This window comes from Giraffa tippelskirchi, chromosome 12, assembly GCF_054371585.1.
Source record: "Giraffa tippelskirchi isolate mGirTip1 chromosome 12, T2T-mGirTip1v1.2.pri, whole genome shotgun sequence".
NCBI lineage: Eukaryota > Metazoa > Chordata > Mammalia > Artiodactyla > Giraffidae > Giraffa > Giraffa tippelskirchi.
Window position 1 is genome coordinate 11,309,212 of NC_137286.1, and position 23,477 is coordinate 11,332,688.

The following is a 23,477-nucleotide window of genomic DNA, read 5'->3' on the forward strand; positions in this document are numbered from 1 at the left end:
GTCAGCGAGTGTGCGGGCAGGAGTCGGTGGGTGTGAGCGGCAGGTTCTGTGGGTGTGCACGCAGGGTGAGCGGCGCCCGCCGGGTTTGAAGTGTGCTCACAGTGGGAGAGAGTTGTGCACGACTGTTTCTGGGGAGGTGCACGGGGCTCGGGAAGAGCGCTTGGCTGTTTCTGGAGATGTGCCTGGGGCCAAGGTACGCACGCAGGATTTCGGGAGCGTGCGCCACGACGGAGAGTGAGTTCCGGAATGCCGGCCTCCGTGAGTGTGCACCAAGGGTCGGCGAGGGTGCAAGCTGGAGTGAAGGGCCAGGCTTGGGTCACGAGGGTGCCCCAGGGTGCGGGGAGTGCCCACCGCGTTCGGACTGCTGCGGGTGCGGGTGCTCCACCAGGATGGTACCCGTGGCGCCCGCCTGACTCGAGCTTTGCTCCCCTGACAGTTCGCCCCGGGAGCGGGAGCCGCGGGCCGAGATGCTCCTCCGGGATCTGGTGCTGCGCCGAGGCTGCTGCTGGCCGTCACTGCTGCTGCACTGCGCGCTCCACCCGCTCTGGGGCTTCGTGCAGGTGAGCGGCGGCGCGGGCTGCGCGCCCAGGACGACCTCCTGGGCAGGACGGGGTAGCGGGTGGTTGTCCCTTCACTGCCACGACCCTGGCTTTCTGCGGTTGCCCGTCCGATTGGTCCGGGGAAGAGTTTAGGGAAAGAAAAGATGCTCCGGCTCCCCGTACTCTGGCCGTGGAAAGATAAGAAACTCCTGAGGGAGACTTCAGTCCTGGCCTCCTGAGGCCCGCAGGAGAGCACCTTGAAACAGACAGGTCACAGGGAATGCCTTCTGGATGATAATATTCCATTGCAGAAATGCAGAGAAAGAAACCTTAGAGCTTTGGCAAACTTAGAAAGAAAAAATGATCCCAAGAATATACCTTCTTGATTTCCTATCAGAGCCACTAGTAAAACTTCACAGTAGCCTTCTTAAACTGGATTTCAACACAGAAGCGATTGTGCTTCTTGCAGGTAGTGGAGCTGAGGATGTGGGGCAGATTTTGCGAGGTGGCCACTGATGGGAGAATGTAAGGAGGTGCTGTCCATCTCTAAGGATTGCCTGAGGATGGACTTCTCACCCTGGGTCCTCCACGCCCCCAGGACAGAGACCAACTAGCCACCAACTCCAGTGACCTGTGTTAGAGTCAGAGAAATGGTTAGATGGGATGGTCTCTAGTGCTTCCCAGAACACACACAGTCAGCCGTCCATTGGAATGGTGAAGGGGTGGAATTTGTTGCCAGCTCCCTGGGTTGGGAAAATCCCCTGGAGGAGGGCTCGGCAACCCCCTCCAGTATTGTTGCCTGGAGAATCCCATGGACAGAGGAGCCTGGCAGGCTGCGGTCCTTAGGATCGAAAAGAGTCGGACACGACTGAAGCAACTTAGCACATATGCATGGTGAATTTTGAGCCGCAGCTCTGCCCCTTACCAGCTGGGGGACTTTGGGCAATGTGCTTAACCTCTCTGGACCTTAGTTTCTACTTCCTCACTGTGTAATTATAAGTACCTGATGAGACAAAGATTCTCTAGTGTGGTGCCCCAACCATACTAAACACTGAATGGTAGCTGTTGCTGCCATTATTGATGTTAGGAAGTCACCAATAGTCAAATGGCTCATCTGTCTGGCTAGCCAGGTACTCTGTTTATTGCTACATAGTGCCAGCAACACTTTTGAATTGTTAGAGGTTCAGCAGGCTCTAGAGGACACTTTTACCATTTCAGACATTGAAATGCCCTCTCTGGAATACCTGCAGCTTCATGTTCTCCTGGTGGCATTTTGGGGGCTGGGGGAGATTCATATAGTTGCCCTGAGTAGAAGCTGACAGTTCAGAGAAGAAGGGATGGGGCAACCCTGCTTGCCAGGCCACCAAGTTTCATGAGCTGTCCCAAGCGATGGGGCCCCGCTGAGAATGAGCTTGGTCAGTCCTGTTTGGATGGCAGCCCTGGTGACCACTGGGAGAAAACTAGGGGCCCTAATGCTGGAACAAGCTATCTAGGTGGAGAGCTTGAGAAAGTGGGTCTGCTTGAGTGGGGGCAGTGGGGCATATACACCCCACTTCGCCAGCACCAGGCCCATCCTCTGCTTTCTTATCTGTCTTGCCTTTGTCTCACCCACCACTGTTTTCCTTTAGGAATTGACAGCTTTGTTTTATGTGTGAAACGGCAGCTGTTAAACTCAGCTGTGCCTTCTCGGGATTCAGAATTTTGTCACTTCTAAACATTTGGGCAGTTTGCGACCAGTTCTTCTCATTCAACTTTTAGCTGAACCTCAGATGTTCAGCTCACTTCCTTTTTATATTCACTTGTTTACAGTTTGCCCTTTTTTGGGAGACTTTTCCAGCTAGTATGGAGAGCAACACGGTGATGTAGTTAATCTCCAAGAATGGAATTCTGCAGTGGGAACTAGCAGGAAAGAGACAGCAGACCTACCACCTCCCCACACACCCCCCACCACCAAGAGAAATCATTCTGTAAAGCAGCTCCTTTTTTAAGCAGTGTCCTTCAGCCAGGCAGTACTTCCACCAGCAAATGTGTGTGTGTGTGTGTCTCAGATGTCCTTACTCAATATAAATCAATTTTTGTGGAAATCAATTAGAAAGAAACCCTCCAGACAAGTAGAATGGATAAAATCTTGGCTGGAGGTGCTGGAAAAATAATCTACAAATGATAAGGACTGAGAACCCAAAGGGAAAGGAGGCTTTGGAATGAATCAATCTGGTTTTTGAGCAACAGAACTGAATTCAGGAGAAGAGAGGGGAGAAAAGTTGAAGTGCGCAAAGCCATGTGTTTCCCTTTAAGTGCAGAGATTATCATGTGTGACGTCATAGGAGTTTCTTGAATAGAAAAAAATCTGTCTATGCTTTCATGAGCTTTCTGCTGGAGGAGTTGTAAACATCTGGCAGTGTGAGCCAGCACAACCAAGTCCTGTAATTAGCAGGATGGTCGGTGAAGCCAGAGCTCTGTGTGGTCCCTCAAAGCACCAGGTTCCAACCTTGAGATCAGCTCGGAGCCTCTGGCTGCTGCCTGGATGAAAAGAAACTTAATCATTAAAGTCAGATGACATTAAATAGCCACAAGGTTGGTGGGGGCACTGTTAAGCCTTTTCTCTGTTTTTTTCCTTCGTGTGTCTGGAATTGAGATTCTCAGCTTCTGTGATTTAGGGTTCTTCTAAGTTCATTTCCAGATGAGTCCTTTTTTTCTGCAAGTGAAGAAGGTGACAGGCTGGCGAATTTATTAGGTGTGACAGGAGTGTGTCTCATCAAGTTACTGTGGTTCTGGCCTGTCTCGATAAAAGATGCCAGGAGCCATCATCTTTGTGGGCACCCTCCAAAAGCAGTCATCGGGGAAACAGGCTCAGATCCAGGTCTGTGGGTCTCTGAGCGGCAACAAGGAACCATCCTGGACCAAAGCGACTGCCAAGCCCCCGCCTCTGTGGACAGACATTATAGCTTCACTTATTTAGTCAGCTGCATTTATCCAGCACCTACTGTTTGTCAGGCCCCATGTTAAGTGCCAGGGATCTAGTGGTCCCTGCCTTCATGGCACTGACAGGCTGGCACTGGAGAGATTGTTCAACAAGTCATGGTAGGCAAGTGCGCTCAGTAGGAGCAAAGAGCTTAGAGATGGAAGCTGGTGGAAGATCCAGAGAAAATGCAGGGGCAGTGCTTTAGCCGAGACAGGAACAAGAAGCAGGAGTCGGGATGCAACTGTGAGCTGAGTGAAGTGTCCGGACTGGAGGGAACAGCCCCCAGGTGGGAGGAGAGGGCAGGGCATTGGAAGAACCCCCGGGAGGGGTTCCCCAGGTGAGGCCTCTGTTGTAAGCCACTAACATCATGTCTCACAGTTTGGACTTGATCCTGAAGACTCTGGGGGCCAAGGAAAGTTTTTCTAAGAAAGAGATGACACGGTCTTAAATTAGCATTTTAGAAACCTCCGTCCAGCCTCAACACAAGATTAGGATTCAGGGAAGGAGCAAGACAGGGGGTTGATGAGAGTCAGGTTGCTAGATTTAGCAAATAAAAATACAAGCTGGGGACTTCCGTTATTGTCCAGTGGTTAAGACTTCGCCTTCCAATGCAGGGGGTGTGGTTTTAGTTCTTGGTCGGAGAGTTAAGATCCCACATGCCTGGTGGCCAAAAAACTAACACATAAAACAGAAGCGATATTGTAATAAATTCAATACAGGCTTAAAAAATGGTCCACATCAAAAAATCTTTAAAAAGAATATAGACCATCCAGTTAAATTTTCAGATAGACAATGGATTATTCTTGAGGATAGGTATACCCCATACAATCTTTGGGATGTATTTATACTTGAAAGTGTTTATTGTTTAACTAAAACTTTACAGCGTGTCCTATAGTTTACCAGGCAGCCCTGGAGAGAGGCGAGGGAGGTGTGAAGACGTGATCGTGCCTTGGTTTAGGGCTGTGGCCGTGGAATGAAAAGTGGACTGATTCAGGGACTCCTGAGGAGGCCAGGTGTGGGAACTGGCTGCCACGAACCCCGTGTTCCCCAGACCACAGTGCCGGGGACCAAATGCAGGTGGCTGCAGGACCTCTCGGGGCTTCTCTGGACCTCGGGATTCTGGCCTCAGGAGAACACTGCAGAGCAGGGAAAGGAAGGCAGGTGATGGTAAAACTGGAATAAAAAGCGGTCACAGGAAGTTATGATACCAGCTTTAGGTGGGTCATTGACCATCTCTGTGCCTCTGCTCCTTCTTGGTCAAGTCCAGCTAAGAGCAGGTGACTTCAGGGGCAACTTTACTCTCCTGTGAGACTCCCCAGCATGTAACCCAACCAGGCCAGGGATTGAGACAAGCTTGTAGTATTGAGGATTCCTCTTTACTGGTCTAAACAAAACACTGCTGATCCACAGAACTAGTAGACCTGAAGCTGGGATACGGGGTAGGTTCCATGTTTCTCCACTGCTGGGCAGACCTTCCACAGCACACGTTTGCACTGAGCACCAGGCCCTGTGCAACTCTGGTGCATCACTTAGCCTTGCTCAGCCTGTCGTCCTATAGGTATGGATGATACTTTGTCCATCTCTCGATTATTCTTATGGTGAAATCAGAGCCTGTGTCCCATGACTGACACACAGTAGGGCTCAGGAAGTCATGTTCCATCAGGACTCATAAAGCACAGACCCACCTGCCTTTCTGTTCCAAGATGCTCACAACTTAGTGTGAGTGTGTGTGTGTGTGTGTGTGTGTTGGGAGGGGCAGGGAGACAGACATTACATAACAGGGGGAAAGTGCCCCAGAGAGGAGGGTTTATGAAGTGAAGGAGGGTTTCTGAAGTGGGTAGCTGGGTCTAATTCTGGGGGCTGTGGGCTTCAGGATGGCTCGCCTGGGAAGGCCGTGTAAGAGCTGGGCCTGAAGGATGTACAGATGTGGATGAAGGGCCTGAGTTACCAACTATCAGTCAAGGGAAGTTCAGCAGCCACAGGCTTGTACTGGTCCAAACCAGTGAGGGACCCAAGTGGGCCCCCGCCTCTGGGAGAAGAATAGCCCGCCCAGGCTGGCTAATAGGGTGATGACAATATTAGTGTGTTCTTATGGTTGGTTAAGCAGTTGTGCCCACTCACTTTTCAGTGGGACTGTGATACCAGAGACCAGATGTTTAAGATGTAGGGTGTGCCTTCACTTCCCTGCCCCTCTTCTGCCTTGAAACTCAGTCCTAGTTTCTCAGCTTGTAATTTCATCACATGAAGCCCTCTGATCCATCTGTGCCCTCCTATCCTCTCACAAAGATAGGTCACTGGGTTGGTTCAGGTTAAACAAACGTGCTCATCGTGAACCTTCTCATGTGAATTGCACCTTGGAGGGGGGAAGTAATTGCTTCGGCAACGGCATTGCTTGATGTTCACATACTTGGTAGAGTTCAGTGGAGAAGCAATCTCAGAGGCCAGCAGTTGGGAGAAGGGAGCTTTCAAGCAGGCCTCAGGGTCTTGGAAGGTCGGAAACCAGAGAACAGTCTCTGTGATGGGTGATGAGAGGGCTGACCACTGCGCTGGGGGAGAGCCCAGTGGTTTGGCCGTGACGTCTAAGGAGTTCATCATCTCCATAAGATAACTGAGAAAAGGCTCACCATCTGAGGAAATGTTCTTGTGAGATAAGATTGCCTTCCAGGGTTTGAAATGCAGTCAGTGGTCCTTTAAAAACACTAAAAGGTGGTGAGCAGGAGCTTTGTGGCCTTGTAGATATTCAGTCAGGGCTGTAAATCAGTCCACCTCCTGCTGCCACTACCTGTCCTGTTCACATCTGCCATGTGTCAAGGGAGCAGTTGAGCCCTGCTGGCCGTCTCTGCCAGCCCGGGACATGTGCAGCAGATGGTCTACACTGGCCTCCAAAGGCAGGCCTACCCTGGCCAGTTGCAGAGAAACTGGGGTCGTGGGTTTCTATTCACTGGAGGTGACAGCAAGAGAAATGAACTGTGGGCCTCCCTGAGGTAGCAGGTGACCACCAACCCTTTCCTTCATGTCTTTAAATCAGCTGTTCTCCGGGACAGGCAGAAAATGCTAGGCTCAAAGATGTATGGCTCTCTGCCATAGGGAGGGATGCCGGGAGTAGGTCTAAACCAGCCGTTCTCTCACTGGCTGAGCATTGGAAGTTTAACCTAGGATGCCTCAACAAAATACACATGCCCAGCTCCACCTGCAGAAATTCTGACTTGACTGGCATGAGAGAGGCTCAGGCATGAGTATCTTTTAAAGATGCCTGGAGATTCTAATCTGCAAGCAGGGCTAGCATCCCCTAGGAGAACACCCACCCACTTTTGCTCCCCTTTGTAGCTTACACATGGGGAAGCTGGGACTGAAGTCGAAAGAGCACCAGTCCAGGTTCAAGAGGTGTGGATTATGGTGAATTCCAGGGATTTTGTTAGGTGATATGATGGCGAGAGGAAAAAGGCCTGACTCCTGACCCCACAGACCTTAGAGTCCAGTAAAGAGGAGGATGAACTAGGTAAACACTCCAATGTGGATTTCTGTCCCGTAGAGTGAAATCCAGTACCAGGAGAACTTGTCATGACGAGGTGACCTGGCCAGGGCGGTCAGAGATGCTTCCCTGAGGAGGTGATAGCCGAGCTGAGTAAGGGGTAAAGCAGGGGGAGAGGTGTGGGAGAAAATTCCAGGCCATTGGAGCAGCCAGTGCAAAAGGCGGGAGCACGGCCAGGAGCCAAGGACCGGAAAGAGGGCTTTGAGAGCAAAGCAGAGGGCCAGAGCATGAAGGGAGGGCCACCCTCCCGCGCAGGGCCCTGTGGCCATGGGATCCCCTGAGCTGTGGACAGGCGTTCAGGGTTGGTGGGGGCTGAGTGCAGGCAGTTTGATCAGGTGTGTTTCCCACCAGACCACTAGAGGCCTCGTGGAAAACATTGGGAATGTTGCTCTGGTCCCCTTAGTCACATGGCCACCAAAGAAGAGGCCTGGCTGGGTAAGGGCCCTCCTTCAAGATGAGGGCACCTTGGCCCAGAGTGGACAGAGGAAGGCCATCAAGAGCTGTGGCCAGAGAGGAGGCCAGGGCTTGGTCCTGCCCCAGAGCAAGGTAGACCGGGGAAGGAAGCAGTGGGTCAGGTCACCGAGGAGGTGGAATCAGTGTTCTGTCACCATCTGGGTGGGAGAGCCTTAGGCAGCCACTTCTCCTGCCTGAGCCTCAGTTTCCTCATCTGCTCGATGGGGAGATTCTAGGAGTTCACCTTCAAGCACTCGTCTGCCTCTCACGGGTGCCCAAGCCTATTGCCCTGGTCCCATGGCTGGTTCCTGGCAGGGCTAGAAATGAAACCTTGCCCTCCAGTCCTGCCAGGCCAGCCTCCCGTAACGTGGTTCCCTTTGAGCCAACCCAGCTTCTGTCCTTCCTGCCTAGGCCGGGGGTGGTGAGGTGTGTTGGGGAGGGCGGTGGGGAGGGAGCATCTGGGCTCCCAGTTGCCTCATTGGCTTCTCCTGGGCACCTGTGCCCATTTCTGCAGGTGACGCACGGTGAGCCCCAGAAGTCCTGCTCCAAGGTGACCGACAGCTGTCAACACGTCTGCCAGTGCCGGCCCCCGCCCCCGCTGCCGCCGCCACCCCCACCCCCACCGCCTCCCAGACTCCTCTCCGCCCCAGGTAAGCACAGGCTCTCTCCGTTCTGGGCCCAGGAAGAACCCCCGAGGAGAGCAGAAGGCAGCCTTGCTTTCTTTGTAATTTTCCACTGGCCAAGCAGGAGGGAAGCCAAGGCCCAACTTTTCCCTGCAGTCTGCAAAACGCCTTTCCCACAGCGTGCTTCTGTGAGATGGAGAAGGATGTTTCTCCATCGGGTAATCAGATAAAAGTCAATCTCCATTTGATGAGTGACTCTGCCTGGATTGTTCCGAAGGCCAGACCTTGAAGAGGGGGCAGCCACGGACACTGGCCTGAGATCCCCCTCATGTGAGCATGGTTGCGTTTTCTGATTTTCGTTCACGTGTAAGACAGCAATTAGTATAGAACCCAAGTGGAGGCTCTGGGAGCAAAGTTACACAGATGCCTCTCGGCTATTTGCAGCCTATTCTGCTAACCTCCCCTTCCCCAACCCCCACTCGTTTGCCTGGGTTTCATCTCTGAACAATTTGATTGCAAACAAAGGAAGGCTTCTTTAGCCAGAAAGGACCTCAGTCCTGACTCGCAGGGGTTAAGTTCCGTGTCTACAATTGCCAGTCGATAAGGTCTCTAACAAGAGATTCTGTATTTTGGTTGTATTACCCAAGTTGCAGCCTGTAGAATGCGCGAGCGCGTGCATGGATCCACCTCATTAAACATATCTCCGTTGAGTTATTTGGGGCATATTTGAAATAACCTTGATGAGGTTTGTTCTCTGGTAAGCCCTGTTTCCAGGCTCTCATTGTCCAGGTGGGGATGCATTGTGCCGGGGGGCCTTTGACAGTTCATGTATATTTCTGCATTTTGTCTGTAGGCTGCCTCCCCACCCTACCCCCGCCAAAAAGTGAAAGTGCTGGTATCTCAGTTGCATCCAACTCTTTGTGACCCCGTGGACTGAAGCCCATCAGGCTCCTCTGTCCATGGAATTCTCCAGGCAAGAATACTAGAGTGGGTTGCCATTCCCTTCCCCAGGGATCGCACCTGCATCTCGCATTAGAGGCAGATTCTGAGCCACCAGGAAAGCCCTAGATCCCTACCTGTGTCCAATCTTCCCTGACACTTGTGGCTCAGTGCTTTTCAGAGAGTGGCCCTCAGCGTCACCGGAAGCATTCGTTTTAAAGTGGAGCTTCACAGGCTCACTGTAACCCACTGAGTCAGAGCCTTTGGGGTGGGGCTTAGGAGTTGGTATCCTGACAAGTTCTGAGGGGATTCAGATGCAAGTTAGAGTCAAGAACTTCAGCCTACCAGGCCCTCTGCTGCAGTACCACGCAGGATCCTACCATCCCAAGATGCTCACCCTTCTCCTCTCTCCTGAAGGAAGGCTGTGGGGCCCGACCTCAGGCTCCTGCCCCTCACTCTCTTCCCTGCCTTAGAATTCCTTCTCCCTCCACTATTCAGACTCCAGGCCTGCGCTACCTCCAGGTGTGTTGGTACCTGATGGATCCACATCCCCCAGTTAGAGTCTGTTCAGTTCATCTTGTGCTAACTGAGCCTCTAGTGCCAGACACAGACCTGAAAGACCATTCTGGTTTCTGGGATCTCTTGGCCTCAAGGAACCCACACAAAGTCACCTGAGACAGCACAGAAATTGCTTTCTAGGTCCACTGGAAATCCTAGAGTAGTTGGACCAAACTCCAACCATAGGAAACAGTGACATTGACTTGGGTCTTCATAGTAAGTGGAGTTGTTCTAGGGTGATAAGGAGGTTATGGGGAAAGGGCCTCTGGGCAGGAGGAACGGCAAGAGCAAAGTCTTAGAGGTATGACTTTGTAAGTCATCTTGGGAGGCCCAAGCCCCTCTGAGGGTTTGAAGGAATGTCAAGGGGTGGACAGTGAAGGGCCTTGTGTGCCTGGCTGAGTAGGTTACATTTCATCCTGTTTTACCATTGTTTGCCAAACATTCACCGTATCCAAATACCTCCTGTCGTTTGCCTTATTTCGTTCTTTTTTTTCTTTTACTTTAAACAGACTCACTTTTGTGTTTATACAAATTAGTCTCCAAAGGAAACTTTCTGTAACTACTCTGAATGCAAAACCGGAATCACTTACGTAAATAGAAGGTGACTGTGAAAACAAAGGCGATGGACACAAACCAGTGTTTTAATGTTCCAGCCTGTCATGGAAAGTTCTGAGCTCAAGGCCTTCTCTCTTTCTGCTAAAAAGGGAGCGCAGTAGGTTGGAGAGACCTGTCAGGGCCACACTCGCCCCGTGCAGAGATGTTCTCTAGAAAGAAATCAGAAGGTTTGCAAGAGAATCAAAAAGAGCTTAAGTTTCTTGTTCTATTACCGTGTGTCTGGGTGCCGGCTGCGTGTGCTGGCCAAGACCAGCTCACTTACCTACAGGGACCTGCACCCCCTCCTTTAGGAAACTCCGCTCTGGGTGGCCGTGAGCCCACGGAGGTACCAAGCAAAGAAGTAACACACCGTCTGCTTCAGAAAGTCAGCTTTCCTGACAACACAGGGGGTAGATTGGGGTGGATAGCTGGAGTCGAGTGGGGACCCTTGAGATACTCCAGGCCCCAGATCACCCACGAGGGCATGAAGCCAGGCAGGGGACTGTAGAGAAGGGGAAGTGGGCAGGAGTGTCAGGTGTGAGGGAGCAGAAGCCTCATGTAAGTGTGGGGCCTGAGGGCACTTCTGGGTGAGAGGACAGCAGGTGTAGTTTGACTCTATGATGCAACTTTTTCGGTTAGGAGTGGCAGAAACCCATCCTGAAGCGGCGTAAGTGATGCGAAAGCTAGAGAGAGATGTTTGGTTTTTGGCTCGTGTGTTGGAATATTCAGCAACAGGTCTTATATGATGAACTGGGTTTCTGTCTCCATCTCTCTGTTCTGATTTCTCCTGGGTCTCCTTTTCTCTCAAGATGGCCTAGTCCCTGTGGCTCCAGTTTCCAGGATTCCATCAGCTTTGCAGTTAGTCATCTCCTCAGTAGGAAAGCTTCTCTTTCTCAATCATTCACCCAAAGCCCCAATGCTGACTTTCACTGGACCAGTTTGAGTCACATGTTCATCCTTGGACCAATCATGGTAGCCTGTGAGATGGAATGTGCTGATTGGTCAGGCCTGGGCCATGTGACCACGCTGGACAGTTGAAGTATTAGGGATAGGAGTTAAGGGGATGGTGGCTTCTCAAAGGAAAATCCAGGTAGAGGGGTTGTAACCCAAGGATGAAGATGTGGACGCTGGGCAGGAGGGGAGTGGATGCAACTCCGTAGCCATGGTATGCTTTGTAGATTAGACCAGTGATGGAGAATGTGTTTTATACACTCTCTTGGTCCTCACTGAGCTCAGCCCAGAAGTTCACCCTTGAGTACAGCCCAGTAATGTCAGACAGACCTATGGCCACATGCATAACTTCTGCTCATTCTGTAATCCTTGAGGAATTAGCCTCCCCCAGGGGGAACAGGGCTTCAATGCTGTGAAGCCTGTGTGGTCGTTCAGTAGGTGTGCACAGAGCTCCCCAGGTACTGGCACATGCCAGGGCCTAGGATGTAAATGGTGAGCAAGAGAGGGGCAGCTCCTGCCTGCAAGGAGCTCATGGTCCAGCGGCCCATCTTCTGCAGAGAATGTCTGTGAGAGGGTCCTTCCTGCCATCTTTCTGGATACATTGGCTCCAAGCATCTGGCTGGCTCCAGCAATAGGTGACCCACCATCCTGGTTTGGCCAGGACTAAAGAGTTTCCTGGGATGCAAAGCTTTGATCCTTTGGTCATCAAAGGTGCCTGCATCCCAGCCACTCACAAGGGCTTCTGGTTTACCTGGTGAACATTTGTTGAGTGTCTGCTCTGCATCCAGCCCTGTGTTGGGTGCACTGGAGGCCCACGGGGACTCATCCTCACCTGTACGGCCTGAGTAATGAAAAAAAAACTGAGAACACAGCTTAAGAGGCCAAGGCCCTGAGCCTGGGTTGGTGTGCCAGCACTGCCACTTCCTCTGCATGATTTTAAGAGGGTTGGTAAGATTTATTTGAATTTTATATTGGTGTATAGTTGATTTACAGTGTTGTATTAGTTTCAGGTGTACAACACAGTGATTCAGTTATACATATACAAATATCGATTTCTTCTCAGATTCTTTTCCCATATAGGTTATACAGAGTACTGAGTAGAGTTTTCTGTGCTATATAGTAGGTCCTTGTTGATTTTGTATTTTATATATAGTAGAATGTGTATGTTGATCCCAACCTCTTAATTTATCCCTCCCCCCACCCACCTTTCTCCTTTGGTAGTGTAAGTTGGTTTTCTAAGTCTTTGAGTCTGTTTGTTTTGTAAATGAATTCATTTGCATCACTTTTTAAGATTCCACACATAAGCGGTATCATTTATGTTTCTCTGTCTGGCTTACTTAGTATGATAATCTCTAGGTCCATCCATGTTGCTGCAAATGCCATTATTTCATTCATTTTTGTGATTGAGTAATATTTTATATATATATATATAACACATCTTCTTTAGCCATTCATCCGTGGAAGAGCACTTAGGTTGCCTCCCTATCTTGGCTATTGTAAACAATTGTGCATGTATCTTTTTGAGTTATGATTTTCTCCGGATATATACCCAGGAGTGGGACTGCTGGGTCCTATGGGAGCTCTATTTTTAGTTTTTTAAGGCACCTCCCTGTTCTCCATAGTTGCTGCAACAATGTACATTCCTATCAACAGTGTAGGAGGGTTCAGAAAGGGCTGGTAAACTTAAGTCTGAGTTGAAGGTGTAAAGTTTTCACCCACCAATGGGGTTGACTGGAGGATTCATGTAAGTGGATACCGGACTGGTATCCATTGCTGCTAATTGTTCCATGAAAATCATTCTGATGAAGAGCAACCTCTGAGTGTTAGGCTTGGGAAAGGAAATGGTGCTTTGGGGGAAAATATTTAATTCTGAAAAGGGCAGGAAAGGAGGATCCAGGATGACATGGGAGAATTCCCAGGTAGACCTTGGATAGGCAGGAGCAGAGGGAGGCCGGACAGTCCTTACAGTGGCTGAAGCAGAGGCCCTGAGTTAGGAGCATTAGGATCACACAGGAGGCACCCTGCTATAGAATGTCCTTCTTCATGAGTGCGGGCTTCAGGGTGTGTGTCTGAGGTAGAGGGAGAAAGAGCACACACACCTGCTCACGCAGACAGGTAAAGACTCCTGTAAGGATGGGCCAGAAATATTTGCAGGAATTGTGGGGCATCCTCCCCGTGGCCAGGCAGGTCTCCCCTTTCATCCAAATAGCACCTGCTGCTGCCCTGCTACTCAGGGCAAGCAGCATGTTTTGGGTTGGCTGGGACTCTCCTGGCTTTAGCCCTGGAAGCCCTGCATCCCAGTGTTGACTTAAAAAATAGTCACAACCTAAAAGTTGAGAGTTATGTTTTATTAGATGAGAATTTTTAGGACTTCAAGCCCTGGAGACAGCATTGCAGGTGAACATGGGAGAACTGCTCCAAGGAGGCGAGGGTTATATAGAAATTTTGCAACAAAGGACAGGTAGTCTGAACATCAAAAGATTATTGTTACTCAAAGAAAGCCAGATATCCCAAGTTAAGAAATTTAGCACTTTTCTATGTATGGAAAGATGAAAGAGTCTGGGCTCACTGCAATCATTCCTTTCATATGTATCTCAGCTGTCCTGGGCCAGAATCCCATGTTTTGCACTTCTTGAGGGGCGTGGGGCTCATCGTAGGGAGTGGCTGCAGTCTTGATGGCTACTAGATCACAGGTATTCTCCTTCCTGAGTGCCCTTAAGGCTTAAGAACTCACTTTGGAGGCTGCAATCGCTGATGACTGATGACATCCTTGTTTACTGATATGGCAGGAAATACTCCATTTCTCATCCAAAAACTCTTTAGTCCGGGCAAGCCAGGATGGTGGGTCATCTCTTGCTGGACCACCCTTCTGGCAAAGGCAACTTGGTTTTTCAGTTTATTTCTTGTTGTTTTTGCTGTGCTTGTTTTTGTTCCACCGTGAAACTTTCAAGAGCACTGCTCTCCCCACCCCACTTCCATACTAGAACTTGCTGGTCATAGGGGCAGCTCGGCCCACATTTCCCCGTGGGCCCCCAGCTCAACTGCCACTCCCAGCAGCCTTGGATGTCTGTGGAGACAGCCCTGCCCTGTCTTGCCTGATGGTTTAGAAGGATCCTGGAAAGTGTTCTTTGATGTGAAAGATTCTTGAACAGCATCTCCACTTTCTGCCCTTTGTTTCCCAAGCTCTGCCCACAGCGCTTTGCACTGTAAATTTTGCAAACTGTGAAAGGCACTAGACCAGCAGTTCTCTAAAGCAGAGTATGGTCAGCATCCCCTGGAGGGCTTGTTTCAACACAGGTTGTCAGATTCCATCGCCAGAATCCCTGATTCAGTAGGTTTGGGGGTGGGACCAATGATTTTGCATTTCTAAAATATTCTCAGGTGAAACTTATTCCACCCCCCACCCCCCCACTCATCCCTACCCCAGCCAGGGTGCACCCTTTGAGAACCAGCATCCTAGAGGATGGCAATCAAGTCAAGAGACTTTGGGGTCAGATGCAGCTCTTCCACTCTTAGCTCTGTGACACTGTGCACGTCTTACTCTTCTCAGCCTTAGTTCCCTCATCTGTAAAATGGAGCCAATGATACTTACCTGAGGAAGCATTGCAGTGAAGACTGGAAATTATACAGTCTGTACTTGGCAAAGACAACATGCTTAAAAGTGATGTTACAGCTCAGTGGCTCAGCCTGGTTGTCCTGCCCTCTAGATCTGGGGTCCAGCCTTGTTCATGAGCTAAGTGATTTGGGCAACACAGCCTTAACTGCTTGGAGCCTCAGTCTCCACATCTGTAAAATGAGGCTAATGACTGCATATGGGTACTTATGAGAATTTGATGCTATAAAGTTCACACAGCACAAAACCTGGAACCCAAGTTAACACTCACTCAATGGCAGCTCATAAGTGATATTAATGATAACTAATAATAAATGATATCTATTTAGTAATAATAAATACTAGGTCACTGACCTACAGGTTGGAAATTGTTTAAAAATGGTTCTGGCACCTCTTTGCAGAGAAAGGAGTATCTGTTTAGACACTCAGGGAGAAAATGGTGCCTTAAGGAGGCGTGGACACCCCTAAGTATTCAACAGAAAAGGTTTATCCAGAGTACCACTCATGCCCCATTAGGGGCAGCCATCACCAGGCTTCTGAACCCCAGGGTCAGCCCCAGAGCCCCTGGGTGGAGGTATTTCTGCAAAGCATGGACAAGGAAGGGGTGAACTCTGGCAAAGCAAAAGGACACACATGCTCGAGGGCCCGACAGAAAAGCCCCAGCAGCCGCCTGGGCTCAGGGCCCGGCCGACTTTGTAAATGTCAGCGATGGCCCACTGGTCCCTGTGTGTGACTCAGATGCTGCGGCCAAGGAAGGAGACGTGTACCAGCCCTCAAGGAAGAGCACGTACACCCCCTCCACGAGACCTGCTTCTGAGGCTGATGGGGCCAAAAATAGCTATGGCAGCACAGAGGCGTGAGCCTGCATTCCCATTGCGCCTGTCTTTAAGGAGCTCAAAGCACTGAGATGGATTTGGGTTTTGGCATTTATTTTATTTTTAGAAAAATCAGGGACTTCCCTGACGGTCCAGTGGTTAAGACTTCGCCTTCCAGTGCAGGGGATGTGGGTTCAATCCATGATCAGGGAGGTAAGATCCTGCATGCCTCATGGCCAAGAAACCAAAACATAGAACAGAAATAATATTTTAACTAATTCAATAAAGACTTTAAAGATAGCCCACATTAAAAAAAGAGAGAGAGAGAGAAACCAGAAGAGAGGTTGGCTCCCTCAAGACTGCACAGCAGTGGTGGAGACAGGAATGGGGTCACTTGGTTCCCCTACTATGCGCTGAGGGCCTTGTTTTAAAAGAGAGAAACAAACGGGACTGTGGAGGTTCTAGAATGATTTTCTTACTCACCCAGAACACTAGGAAGAACCAGTACTCAGCCCTCCCGTTTTGAGGTGGAAGCTCTGTGCTTCTCGTCTCATTTAATCCTCACGTACTCATTTGCAAGGAGCTCAAACCAGTCAATCCTGAAGAAAATCAATCCTCAATATTCATTGGAAGGACTCATGCTGAAGCTCCATACTTTGGCCACCTGATGTGAAGAACTGACTCATTGGAAAAGACCCTGATACTGGGAAAAATTGAAGGCAAAAAGAGAAGGGGGCAACAGAGGATGAGATGCTTTGATAGCATCACTGACTCAACGGACATGAATTTGAGCAGACTCTGGGAGATAGTGAAAGAAATGGCAGCCTGGAGTGCTGCACTCCGTGGGGTCGATAAGAGTCGGACATGGCTTAGTGACTGAACAACTCCTTTGTAGGAGTATACACTAGTCCTCATGTCTGCCAGGCTTCCCCTCAAAGTAGTTAACCTCAGCTTGGGCAGACCTGAGCTCAAATACTCTCCAGGAAAACCTTGCCTGACTTCCACAGAGGTCACACCATTCCCTGTTCTGGTTCTCTATAGCTATGGAGTCTGCTGCTGCTGCTGCTGCTAAGTTGCTTCAGTCGTGTCCAACTCTGTGCAACCTCATAGACGGCAGCCCACCAGGCTCTGCCGTCCCTGGGATTCTCCAGGCAAGAACACTGGAGTGGGTTGCCATTTCCTTCTCCAGTGCATGAAAGGGAAAAGTGGAAGTGAAGTCGCTCAGTCGTGTCCGACTCCCAGCAACCCCATGGACTGTAGCCTACCAGGCTCCTCTGTCCATGGGATTTTCCAGGCAAGAGTACTGGAGTGGGGTGCCATTGCCTTCTCCGGCTATGGAGTCAGTCTCCCCAAAAGTTAGTGGTTAAAGAAAACACAAATGTCCTGTCCTTTCCTCTAACAATTACAGAGGGTGACAGGGCTTCTCCAGGAGGGTCTCACTTGAGGTCTTTCAGCTGACTGTAATCATTTGGCTGGGACTGGAGCTATCTGGAAGTTTTCCTTGCTGGTGTCTGGTGGTTGGTGCTGGCTGTTGGTTGGGTCCATAGCTGGTCTTGTTCACCAGAACACCTCCATGATGCCCCCGTGTGGCCTGGGCTTCCTCACAGCATGGCAGCTAGGTTCTAAGCTTGAGAAGCAGGTGGAAGCTGAACCCCCTTGAGGATGTAACAGATCATGCACCATCATTTCTGCTGCATTCTGCTCCTCGGAGTCAAATGATCAAGGTTGCTCACCTTCTAGGCAGAGGGAATTCTATTTTACCTCTTGGTAGAGGAGTGTCAGAGAATTTGTGTACATTTTAAAACCACACACATACACGCACACACTCTTTGAACTTTTCGTATTCCTTTATAGCAATCATCCTACTCTTAAAATATCTAGTCCATTACTTGATTGATGCCTGGGTCTTTTGCTAGATTTAAGTCATTGCCACATGTCTGCTGTGTCCACTTAGAGCTCCAGCTCCTTAGCACATGCCTGGCACATCACAAATCTTCAGTAGCTACTATTTGCTTCTTTTGCAAAGATTTTTACACTCTTCTATATGCCAGGCACTGTGCAAGGTTTGCGGAATGCAATGGTGAACAGGACGGAAGGGTCACTGTGCATATGCACAGGCAGGGCAGGGGGGCTGGGACAGAAAATAAGCAAACCAAAAATAGCGCCAGAAAAATAGAAGGTGACCTGGGCTACAAATATAATTAAAATCATAAGATCTGATAGGGAGTGAAAGTGTTAGTTGCTCAATCATGTCCGACTCTTTGTGACCCCACGGACTTTAGCCCTCCAGGCTTCTCTGTCCATAGGATTCTTCAGGCGAGAATACTGGAGTGGGTTGCCACTTCCTTCTCCAGGGGATCTTTCAGACCCAGGGATCGAACCCAGGTCTCCCGAATGGCAGGCAGATTCTTTATTATCTGAGCCACTGACTGGGTGGTCACTTGGATTGCGTGGTCTGGGGACAGGAGATGATGCTTCAGCTGAGAGCCAATTGAAGGGAAGTCATGGGCAAGGAATACCTGGGGGAAGAGTGTTCTCAGCAGAGGGAACAGCGGTGCGAGTTCCTCATGCGCTCAGAGTGTGTGAAAGACCAGCATGGCTGCTGGCTGCTGGGCAAAGCAACACAGGAGGAGACGAGGCCCAGAGGGAGGGTCTGGGAGGCCAGGGAAGGGGTTGGGGTTTTATCTTAAGTGTGAGCAGAAGCTTCTAGAGGGTTTTGAGCAGGGCTGTGGCCTGGCCTCATTTATACTTTACAGAGATGGGCTCCCAGTGAGGGGACTGTCACTTCAGTCCAGGTGGTGGTAGGGGAGCCAGTGAGGTGGCCCAGATCAGGGAGGGGAGAGGCGGTCAAGCCCTGGTCTGATTTAAGATGATGTTGGAGGCAAGGTGATGGCTGTGGTTGTAGAGGGAGGGGAAGCAAGGGTGCTGTTGGGTTCTGTGGAGTGAATGAGCCTCGGGACATCACTCACAGGCTGCTCTTGGACGTTTGCGACCGCAGACTCAGGTGGTGCCGGGAAAGCTGAGCGTGTGACGATGGACTCTAGGCGTCAAACACAGGCCGTGTCACTTGGATTGTTTCTTGTTTCACTGTCCGTGGTGGTGCCAAGCTGGTCTTCACTGTTGCCATTGATGCGGATCTTGGAAAGTTGGATGTTCATCTTTTGCTGAAAGTAGGTTATCTGTCCTATGATCTTTGTGCCAGTTGCCTGGTCCATTAGTAGAAGGACCAGGAAGCCGGGTCCAGCTCTGGCACTCACTCAACCTGAGATTCTGTTTCCTCATCGGCAAAAGGGAAATCAGGATGTGATCCTCCAAAGGTGCTTGTGGGAACATGAATAATATGTGGGCCTAGTCCAGTACCTACTGCATTCACACTCCCAGGAAACAGACTCTTGTCAAGCCTCTTATCCAAACCGGTCTCAGCTCCCACATCCATAAAGAGGACTTGCTCGGCCCTGTGTTTCCCTCAACACTGATCCTCAAGTGTATGCTCAGTCCCGTCTGACTCTTTGCAACCCCGTGGACTACAGCCCACCTGGCTCCTCTGTCCATGGGATTTCCCAGCAAGAATACTGGAGTGGGTTGCTGTTTCCTCCTTCAGGGGATCTTCCCGATCCAGGCGTCAAATCTGGATCTCTTGTGTCTCCCGCCTTGGCAGGCAGGCTTTTTACCGTTAGCACCACTGTAATGTGATTTTTTTGTGCCTGAACTTGAGCATCTGATATCCATAATATCTTTCATCATTTCCTGCTCTTTTTTAAAAGTGATTTTTAGAGTTTATTTGTGTTTATCGGAGTCCAGTTGCTATACAATGTCATGCTAGTTTCTTCTGTAGAGCAAAGCAAATCTGCTATATGTATACATATATCCCCTCTTTGTCACCAGAAGTATTGAGTAGAGTTCCCTGTGCTATATAATAGGTTCTTATTAGCTATCTATTTTATTGATTTCATTTTTGTAAGTACTGAATTTTATTTTTCCCATTCAGTGCATGGAATTGTCTTTCGGGTATTTGCTTGTATCCAGCAAATAAAAGATTACATGTTAATTTACTCAACAAACCTATATTTAGAGAATTCCCTGGTGGTCCAGTGGTTAAGACTCCAAGGTTTCACTGCCAAGGGCATTGTTTCAGTCTCTGATGGAGGAACCAAGATCCTGCAAGCCTCACAGTGGAAAAACAAATAAACAAAAAAACTCCTATGTGTATTGATTTATTGAATAAACGTTTGCCAAGAGATAGGTCCTGGGGCTGCAGAGATGAACTGTGCGTGGCCTTGCCTGCCTCTGGCTGGATGCCTGAGCATCATGTCAGTATCCCCCGGGAAGCTACTGATGTCTGGGCCCACCTCAAAGGAGGTGATTCTTGCATGAATCGAGGTTGAGACCCTTGGCTGTAACCAGAGGCCCGAAGCAGAAAGGGATTTGTGCTGAAAAAGAGACGTGAGGTATGATGGAATTGGGGCCAAAAGGCCAGTGAGACTTGCACAGGAGTGACCTCTCAGGACTTCTGCAGACACTGTGATGACCCCAGAATTGGGGCCAAACTGGTTCCTACCCTCCAGGAATTCAGAATCTTGTGAGGAGTCTAAACTCAACCCTGAGATGAAGATAGGAAAACACACATCTTGGCAAGAGCACACATCCAGGCCAACATGCGCTTCCTGGGGACTCCAGATTCACCGTTTCAACCATTTTAAAGTATATGATAGTTTTCTAAAGCATAAGGTTTTTAGTATATTTACAGTGTTGTGTAACTATCACTACTATCTAGTCCCAGAACATTTTCATCACCCCAAAAAGAAATCCTATACCTCCCAATACACCCCCTCTCCCCGAGTCCTTGGCAGTCACTAATCTGCTTCCCTTCTCTATGGATTTGCTGTTCCAGACATTTCACATAAACCTGGGTGTTCTAGGGCACTCTCAACCTCAGTTTCCTCATCTCCCAGTGAGGATGAAGCCTCTTCCCTCAGTGTTATTGTGAGGGAACTCAGAGGACGTGGGTAGGGTCTGCCCACTGCCTGGCACAGGGCAGGGAGGACGTGGCCCTGATGATGGAAGGGAATCCTGCTCAGGAAGGGGGGTTTGATCCTGGTTAAAGGGCCCCACCTGTTGCACTGGGATGGAGGGCTGTTCCTGACACCCTGTGACTCTGTGTGGACCTCGTTTTCCTCTGGGCTGTTTACAGGGTCACATGAGCTTGAAGGTGGCGGTGCGTAGAACACTGCCCACACAGGGTGATCACCCGGTCAGAGTTAGCTGTTTCATGTTATTACCGAGTCCATCTAGGAGGTCCCATGCGTATCTTGGTCAAAGCAGCCAGCCTTACCTGTTAGGTTTCTGATCTAATCCCTGAGGTCAGGCGCTGTTGATTACCTTTGTCCTGAGACAGCTCAGAGCTTCACGTGGAAAGTGCACACGGAGTGTTTGAATATATGAATGCATGTGTGACTAAGTGAGACAGGCAGAAGAGAAACTGTCCAGGACAAGGGCGGAGAGAGGGAGGGACTGACATTTTTTTTAAGAGTCTGCCATTTACCAGGGAGCACTTGGGACCATGTCTTAATTGGGGCTGGATGGAAGTGGGGTCAATTTCCTCAAGCAGAGCTGCAGCCCTGGCAGTTGCAAGCCCAGTCAGCAAGCCCAGGAAGGGCACGAACAGCATCTGCTACAGGCTGTCCCCTCCTCCCATCGTGATTGTCACAGGTGACCTTGACCCTGGTCAGACCCCGATGGGTCCACTCCTAGCTCCTTCTAGCTAGGTGTCCACACCTCTCTTTAGCACCCAAGAGAGCTCATTCACGTTCAAGCGAGTGTTCTCCTTTCATAAGGATACTTAATTTATATATTTAAAGAGCAGTAAATCACTCACATACATTTACTCATTCAACAAATAAATGGAGAGCTCTCCACTGAGGTCACAGACTAGGAAGGATGCAGTGGATAAGACAGGGCGAACCCAGGGAAGGGTCAGTGGAGCACAGTCAGGGTTCTGCTTTATCTCATGTGGATTTTGGGGATGCCTATGGACAGACAGTGGAGGCAGAACGCACAGGAGTTGTAGGTTCAATGGACCACCAAGAGTCTAAAGGGGGTTAGTCCCCTGAGAGGAGTGGGTCTGTCCTAGAGCAGGTGTCCTGCAGGAGGCCCTGGCTGAGCTGAGGGGAGTGGATGATTCTCCAGGTGAGGGCTGGGCAGGTTTGGCAGAGGGAACAGCAGAGGCAAAGGATGGGAAGCCTCACAGAGCCGGTCCATCCCAGTATTGGAAGTGATGGGAGGCATGGTGAGAGAGGAGTAGGAACGTGGCAAAGCCTGACAGTGTGCAGGAATCTCCGGCCCACTCTCCTAGAGGTGCCAAGCCCTGGAGGGTCTGAGTGGAGGGCTGCCACCTAAGCAGCCTTTACTCAGCCCTGCTTGGGGACAAAGTAGAAGGAGGCTAAAGGCAGAGAATGGGGAGGAAGCTGTGGCCTGCACTAGGCAATGGCTGTGGGCAGACCCAGAAGGGTCCATTCAGGATTCAATGACCAGCCGCTGTCAGGGATGAGGGAAAGGGAAGACTCTGTATGACAGTGTCTGATCAGATTCCGCCTTTGGAGATAGGACACAAAGGGAGAGAGATGGCCGCAAGAGTTCCAGGCTTTGCCACGTGCCATTGGAGGTGGCACAGGACAGCAGGGGAGATGGTCAGCTGGTGGGTCTGGAGTTGAGGGCAGAGGTCTGAACCAGCCCTATAGATAGGCTGGGGGCACCAGTGGGCTTGGTACCGAAACCACTGGAGATCAATCACCTAGGGAGAGTGTGGGGAGGACAGAGCCTAGGGTTTGGGGGAAGAGGAGCCCAAAAAACGGGCAGCCAGAGAGGAAGGAGGAAAACTAAGAGAGGTGAGCTGGGAGGGGGCGAGGAGCTGAGGGCTGGAGAGAGCTCATGGGATTTGTAACCAGGTGCTGGTTACATTTAGCTTGCATCCATTTACCTGCTCCTCAAGAGTGGAGAAGAATGAAAGGGGAGGAAGCTTGAGAACTGGAGCAAATCCGTGGCTCCCACTTAGGGACCGTTGGAAGTCAGATGATGATAAATTTAGTCTAATCCAGGGAGGCTTCAGGGAGGAGGTGAGTTCACTGATGGGGGTTCAGAGGCAGAGTCCCTAGGGTGCTAGGAGCTGGGGCTGGGGGAAGCAATGGCAGGGCCCACAGACCTTTATTCGTTCAAATATTTCTTGAGCCATTCTACATTCCAAGAGCTTGGGCTACACCATGGAACCTTTGTAGACAAAGCTGACATTCTGGCAGAGGAGAGAGAGCATAAAACTGCAAACCCAACAAACCTGTGGGCTGTAGAGTGTGCTAGAAATGTAAGTGCTATGGGAAGAAGGTGAACTAGAGCAAGCCAAGCTTGGGCCACGTGGAGGGAAGACGGTGCTGGAGGGAAGATGGAGCAAATATGTGAAGGTGAGGGAGCAAAGCTCAGTCATTCCTGGAGAGGCTGTCCCTGGTGGAAAGGACAGCCAGGCTGAGGCCTGGGGTGGCTGAGGAGCAGCCAGGGGCCAGCGGGGCTGGAGGGGAGCTGGGGTTTGGATGGGAAATGAGAGCGCGGGGAGGCAGATGGAATGGGGCCTGACAGGCCCTTGTGAGGGCATCTTCTGTGATTACTGTCCAGTGGGGGCCCCGGTGGGGCTCAGGTCACAATCTGACTCACCCCTGATAGGGTCAGTCTGGCTGCTGTGTTGAGACTAGACCAGATGGTGGGTCAGGATAGAAGCCGGGAGATCAAGGGGGCTGCTGCAGTAATCCAGGTGAGAGGTGAGGACCTCTAGAAACAAGTAACACCAGAGGGGTGAGAAAAATGAGACTCTGGATGAGGGCACGTTGCACTTCTGAATAGACTTGGTTCCAACA

General features: G+C 50.3%; 1 protein-coding gene across 1 annotated transcript in view; it reads left to right on the forward strand.

The window, feature by feature from the left end:
• Nucleotides 1-442: 442 nt before the first annotated feature.
• The window catches only part of PRIMA1 (proline rich membrane anchor 1), a 62,425-nt gene continuing 39,390 nt past the window's right edge, over nucleotides 443-23,477 (forward strand). Inside the window, exons 1-2 of the mRNA XM_081552043.1 lie at nucleotides 443-560; nucleotides 8,001-8,136. Of these exons, the coding sequence (XP_081408169.1) occupies nucleotides 468-560; nucleotides 8,001-8,136 (229 nt within the window). The 5' untranslated portion in view covers nucleotides 443-467. The remainder of the gene's footprint in view (nucleotides 561-8,000; nucleotides 8,137-23,477) is intronic.